Source organism: Limulus polyphemus, unplaced genomic scaffold (assembly GCF_000517525.1).
Source record: "Limulus polyphemus unplaced genomic scaffold, Limulus_polyphemus-2.1.2 Scaffold694, whole genome shotgun sequence".
In the NCBI taxonomy this organism is placed as follows: Eukaryota; Metazoa; Arthropoda; class Merostomata; order Xiphosura; family Limulidae; genus Limulus; species Limulus polyphemus.
This window is the reverse complement of record NW_013666304.1, coordinates 98769-105296: the sequence shown is the minus strand read 5'-3', so window position 1 is coordinate 105296 and position 6528 is coordinate 98769. Positions and strand designations below refer to the sequence as shown.

Below are 6528 nucleotides of genomic sequence, written 5' to 3'. Positions count from 1 at the left end.
AACATCATGGTCAAACACTGTTGGAAGATAGTAGATTAATATGCCACCTGAATACCACTATTGGAGGAAATTAACTCATCTGATTCAAGGGGGTTATGATAAAAACGATTTGATTAAGCAACAAACGAGTTAAAATAAATCTCTAACTATTTTCAAAATCACATAAAAAATAGAGTTTAAGAGATCTTTCTCGCTATGTACAATTGCAAGAATGTGAACCTCTATGACATCCAGGGAGAACTCGGTTGTAATAACGTCTCTGTAGAAGGACACTTATTACATATACTTCTAGTCTATATAAGTTTACGTGTTTGAAAAACGTTATGTACCGGTAATTTTGTTAGTTTCAGCTAATGCTGATAAATATTCCTTTCTTTATTGGTGTAGTTATACATGTTTTATATTACAAGAACACAGCTACCTTCAAGTCTCGAGTTCGCTTAAAGACCAGCTAACCTTTGTCCGGCAACAACCGAAAGGTTTGAACATTTACAAAAAAAAAGATGTCCTTTACATCTTGAAAGAAAAATGAACTCTACTCCTCCAGTATGTTATCATGAGATTACCTGAGTATTTAGAAAACATGATCACTATTTAGGTGCAATAATTCATAGTAAATGCGCAGAAAACAAAGGTCCAGGTAGCTTAAGTGGAATTTGGATAGAAAATCAATAAAAAACATAATAATTTGAACTTTTCCGGACTGTTTTGTGTGTGTGTTACAAGTAATTTATTTTCCAATGTGGATCGTTTCATACTTGAACGGTTTCCTCTAATCGTCATAGGTAACATTAGTTAATGTAGAGAGTTTAAACCGTGGTTTTTCTTAGAAACTCTTTAGGTCAGGACCTATGTAAGGGAGAGATACTTTCTAAATATAAGACTTGTTTTTTATAGCATTTGCTGGTCAGACATCTTCAAACGATGAATTTAACACAACTTCCCATTTATTATGCAAAACAACAGAAAAACTTTGCAAATTTGTTTTTAAATTATGGACCAGGCACACTTGAAAAAAATCGTTGAATACTGCCGTGAACTTTGTTTTCTGGACAAGCGGGTAGCCATTCACTTGCAAAATAATATCAGAATTCAACTTATCACATGACTCTGAAACCTGTTATCTTCACGGAGTTAACAACCAACCATCAACTCTTCCGCTGTTACAGTTTAATAAAGAGTTAATAATTATGTAACGTTTCATAAAGCTTGATACAAAGTTTTCTCAGCAATCCATCCCCCGGTAGGTCAGCGGTAAATTTATGGACTTACAACGCTAAAATCCGAGGTTTCTTTCCCTTCAGTGGACAGAGCGAAGATAGCCCATTGTCTAGCTTTGCGCTAAGACAATAATCGTTTTCTCAGAAGTCCAGAACCTTAATCGAATGCTTGTTTATTCAGTAGAATGGTTTTCTACATTTCACGATTAACAAACTGAATGCGATATTACTATCAACCAAGTGAGACGGAGCTTCATTGTTTGAGAGTCGCCAATATACAGTAGTGTTATAACTGATGTACCAGCGTAGTTAGCCACTACATATGATTCTTCTACCACTATAACGAAACTTTGACCATGCCATAACAAAATGTACTGGAACATTATTAACTAAATAATTGCTGGTAAAAAAGAACGTCTAAGCTCGCCTTTCCTCAAATATAAATTGAAAATGTTAGTAGTAGGAAAATGTTGCAAGAGTAAGATTATAAATGTATTAGATTACTTTGAGTATGACAATTTTAAGATCTAAATTATTTCAAAACATCCTTACATTTATTCATTTAAACTTAATGTATGAACATTGTCAACGAGGTTAGACTTTATATGACATCAAAAGTATTCCGACAATCTTGCGAAGAGGAATTCACGTTTCTTTATCCTAGAAAACAAACTACAAATAATTATTTTTCTTAGCTAAAAACGCTGCCTGAAAGAGTATAATCACATTATTTGCTGAAAAATTAATGGAAGAAGGTGGAAAATAACCCAAAAGAAATCGCTCATTTTTCTTTCTTTCTTTCTTTTGCTTTCTCGAGTCATTCACTCAAAAACAGTGAAAAGCCGGAAAGAATAACAATAATCTGTTTCCATGGAAACATATTCAAAAATTAATTTTCATTTACTCTCTATGGAAAGTCTACGTAGGAAAAATTCTGAATTACCTTTCCTGCAAATTCAATCTAAAATAAATTCTTATTCTGTTTTATTACTTTTCCAAAAGTAAGATGATCGTTGGAAGTTTTCCGCCATCTTAAATAGAAAGGCGGTTAGTGTCAGTGACAGTCACATTGTTACTCTACGAACAAGGTTTTTACTTTGAAATGTGTGAGACGGTATGGGCCGATTTATATTTCATGTATCTTTTGCTACATGTTTAAGTTATTTCACGTGTCCACTTGGTGTCCTCAGGCGTGATCTTCTACCTGTGCAGGTATCCATCTCTGAATCTTTACCAGGTTTTCTATTCTTATAGGTTCTCTTTCGCATTCTTAACAGCCTGCTAAGGTAATCTGGCCAGTTATTAGGCAACAGAACCAATAGAAAACCAATATTTATAAGAAGAACTCCGGCCAATTTCATACCCCTGAACACAACTCCATAAACCTGGACATCTATAGCTGCAAAAAAAAGTATATATATATTACTAAACATCTGGTAAATTTTGAGTCGCTTAGAAATTGTAAAATCAAGTTATGGCTAAGCAACGCTGTGTGAAGTTTTAAATGAACTGATTTATTTGTATTATTATTTAGCGGTTTGGGAACTAACCTGCTGATGCTGGAACTGCCAAGACTAGTCCAAGTGTTAGAAACAGTTCATACGTCCACAAGATTCCAAAATTCCCCAACAGATTGGCCACTGGGAAAAACAAATAGACTGTGTTGGATTTCATACTTTGAATTTCTCGGTTTATCTTCATGAGAGTGACAGTTTGTAGCGTGTGCTGGTTCAGCATATATACATAAAAAGAAATACCCGGAGGAGAGAACAATATTTATTTATCCAGAGGTTCTGGTTCTAAAATGTCACGTGTCAGGCACGTGATAGGCTCACACTCTATTGAAAGAACTTTTGAACTTTTATTTCAAGTTAGCTATTTTAGAAAGCATTATGAGTAGTTAAGAAACGAGACATACGCTTGAAATAATACATAAGTAGTGTAAATGAGAATGAACTCTGATATTTCAATCATCCACCAGCTTAGATAAATACCAATGTATGCCACTAGGCACCACTTTAATGGAACTATCGCAATACAATATTCAGCCAATGTTGGTTTTACATGTGGATGCAATATTAAAATTTGGTTCTATCTGTCCTTCTATTTACCCTGATTCACGTGTTTCTGTTTTAAAGCATTAACCAGGTACATATATATTTAAGCTTTAATTAGCACATAATAAGCCGCATATCTTAAGATGTTTTGTTTATTAAACACTAACTTTTTTCTCCTTTTCTATAATTATATGTCATTAGAAAAAGATGAAAAAAAATTCCACACTTTCCTCATGCAGATGGCTGGACGCCTTTCATTTTTATATGCTGAAAATCTGAGGTCTAATTCCGCTAAAATCGGGTTTTGATGAGGTAGGCAGAGCACAGTTAACTAATTGCACATTTTTGTGCTTAACCCCCCCCCCCTCCATTTGTGCAACATTTAGTCTGCGAACTTACAACGCTAAAAACTACGTTTCGATACCCGAGGTGGACCCATTGTGTAGCTTTGTGCTTAGCTACAAACAAACAAAAAAATCTTTATTTTTATAAAAGCAGCAGCACTTATAAAATGAAAAAGTATAATTCTAGAAAATTTACTTTACACAAATAAAGACCCATATTATATAAAATAATATATGCCAAGTAAGAGGAACTTAACGAAGCCAAAGAAAGTTTCATCCAGTAAACCTATTGAACACTGAAGAAGCTCCACTTTCTTGGTGAAAGCAGCAATATTTGACCCAAAAAAGTTATTTTAGAATTAACTCACTCTGACAGGATTTAACGTCACCTAGCAATGATCATATCTCTGAGAGATTGACTATTTGTTCTGCAAAAACACGTCATATACAGCAGTAAGATATGGAACACTTACCCAATGAGAGGAATGCAGCGCCACCTAGCAAAGGCCATGGGAGTTGATTCCAAAATATTGTTTCGGCATGGGTAAAGTATAAAGTAACGACGAGGGGCCACATTAGAAAAGCATTAAATAAACCAATGAGAGTGAAAAACAGCGACAGCTGACCAAATGTCACTTCGCCAATGAACTTCTTGAAAAAGACCTAATAGTAAAACGTAAATATATATATATATATATATACAATAATAAAATGTGAAGTAAAACTTGTCATTGTTTAGGTAAAACACTTACACTGAGCAAAGTTAATAATGCTGGTTAAGTCTTTAGTTACTGTTATACAGTAGAACCTGAATAATTTAGAATTTATTCGCTGAGGTTCCGAATCACATCCCTCCCAATCAATATACAAGATCAACGTAGGTCCTTTCTCAAATACACTGTTCTAATTCACGAATTTACGCGAAATACTCAACTTGTGCTTCCAAACACTACGTTTTAAAATACCTAACGCATATTTGAACCTGTTAAATAACATAAATACATAATATGAAAGTCTAAAATATCTTGGAACACGACATTCTTCAATATCTTAAAATATGTTGGGGCGTAACTTGTTTCAAACGCTAGATGTATTTTAGAACGTATAATGCTTCAATTGCTCAAAGTATGTTGAAATGTAATATGTTTCAATCAGCTAAAGTGCGCTGAAACTTTCCTTATTTAAAGCGCTTCACAAGTGCTGTAATGCTACTTTTCTAATACGTATTGAGGCACCCTTCTTCACTTACGTAACATGTATTGGAATATGGCGTGTTTCAATCGCCTCACGAGCGTTGAAATACATCTGTCTTCAAAGGCTTAAAGTCTGCTAGAACGTCAGCTGAGTCAAGACTTGAGTAAGCTTGTGACGATCCTAACTTAAAAGATCCTGTCGTTGAACAACTGTGAGAGTTACCGTAATAAATTGCGCCGAGAAAAGGTGTGGTGCATTTTAAACGACAGTTTTGCCTTAGGCGTTAACCCTAATGTCCGAACAGACCTCGATGTATATTTTGATTTGGGAAAGTGGTCTTCGATATTGATTGAGGTGGAGTTTGAAAAGTATGAAACAAAAAATAATAATAATTAAGACACAGAAATAATGTTGAAATTGCAATTTTGACGTAATTTCCAAAAGCTGTTGCTAAGCCAACTAGATCATTGGAATATCACTATGTATATTTCATTTCTGAAAAAAATAAACTCGCATCATATACTTCCCTTGTATCTGAATGGCGCCTTCTGTTAATAGCAATGAACACATACTTTTGGAAGTCAATAAACTCGCATCATATACTTCCCTTGTATCTGAATGGCGCCTTCTGTTAATAGCAATGAACACATACTTTTGGAAGTCAATAAACTCGCATCATATACTTCCCTTGTATCTGAATGGCGCCTTCTGTTAATAGCAATGAACACATACTTTTGGAAGTCAATGCTTTGATCTTTCAAAGAGAATTTTCGACATAACGTAAAGCGAGTTTATTAAAATAAATATAACATATCCGAATAGCGGCTTATCCTTCGCCATATCATCGCCTCCTATCGGAGGGTTTGTAATTAATTCATTGATTATCGATTTATTGTTGTAATTCTTTTGTTTTTAAACACAACGTATTGCAATATGTTAAATTACTATGTGATTGCTTTCACTCACCTTGTACACAGCCGAACCAGCGGCCGAGGCTGATGCTAGGATAACGCCCCCTAGTGTTAGCGTTCTAGATGCGCCATCCATGTAAGCCAAGAGTGCGATACCTGTGTTGCATAGGATTACAGCTACAATCTGGGAGAAAATAGCAAAATTGCATAAACAACTAACTAAGTATACAAATGTATTAATAACACAAATTAACACCAACAACTAGTAAGGTTCCTCTATTATTATTTTTTTTTAATGTGAATGATACGTGCTACATCTCCTCGTCTGGATTGCCAACAAAAGTCCAATTTTATAATGGAACCAGGTTCTAGTCCACATAGCACAGCTTAAAAAGTATGTATTATTGAGGAATAAAACCAGTTCCTTAAGACGTAAAACTGGAGTGTGTTTTTAAATTTCATAATGATGAAATCGTGATTAAAAACAAAACAAATTGGTTAGAAATATATTTACTAGACACTAACCCTAATTCCCACAAACTGCTCATGTAACACAACCCAAGAAAGCAAGTAGACAAAGGAGACGTTGGAGGAATATAACGCCATGACGTCAGTGGTGTCAAGGATTCTAAGCGAGTAGATAAACATATAGTTCGTAATGACCCACAATAAACAGAACAATCCACAACGTCCGAGAAACTGGACAACGGTGAAGCCTTTCTCTCTAAATCCCTGGACACAGCCTCTGGAAACAAAACAAAAACTATTCATATATATATATATATATATATATATATATATA

At 34.5% G+C, this 6528-nt stretch overlaps 1 protein-coding gene across 2 annotated transcripts in view; it reads right to left on the bottom strand.

Moving 5' to 3' along the window:
• Positions 1–2362: 2362 nt before the first annotated feature.
• The window catches only part of LOC106460019 (putative thiamine transporter SLC35F3), a 54249-nt gene continuing 50083 nt past the window's right edge, over positions 2363–6528 (bottom strand). For both annotated transcript variants that reach the window (XM_022386618.1, XM_022386619.1), the window contains 5 exons: positions 6252–6471; positions 5782–5910; positions 4095–4284; positions 2771–2860; positions 2363–2619 (listed from right to left, as the gene is read on the bottom strand). In XM_022386618.1, coding sequence (XP_022242326.1) covers positions 2381–2619; positions 2771–2860; positions 4095–4284; positions 5782–5910; positions 6252–6471 — 868 coding nt within the window. In that variant the 3' untranslated portion in view covers positions 2363–2380. The remainder of the gene's footprint in view (positions 2620–2770; positions 2861–4094; positions 4285–5781; positions 5911–6251; positions 6472–6528) is intronic.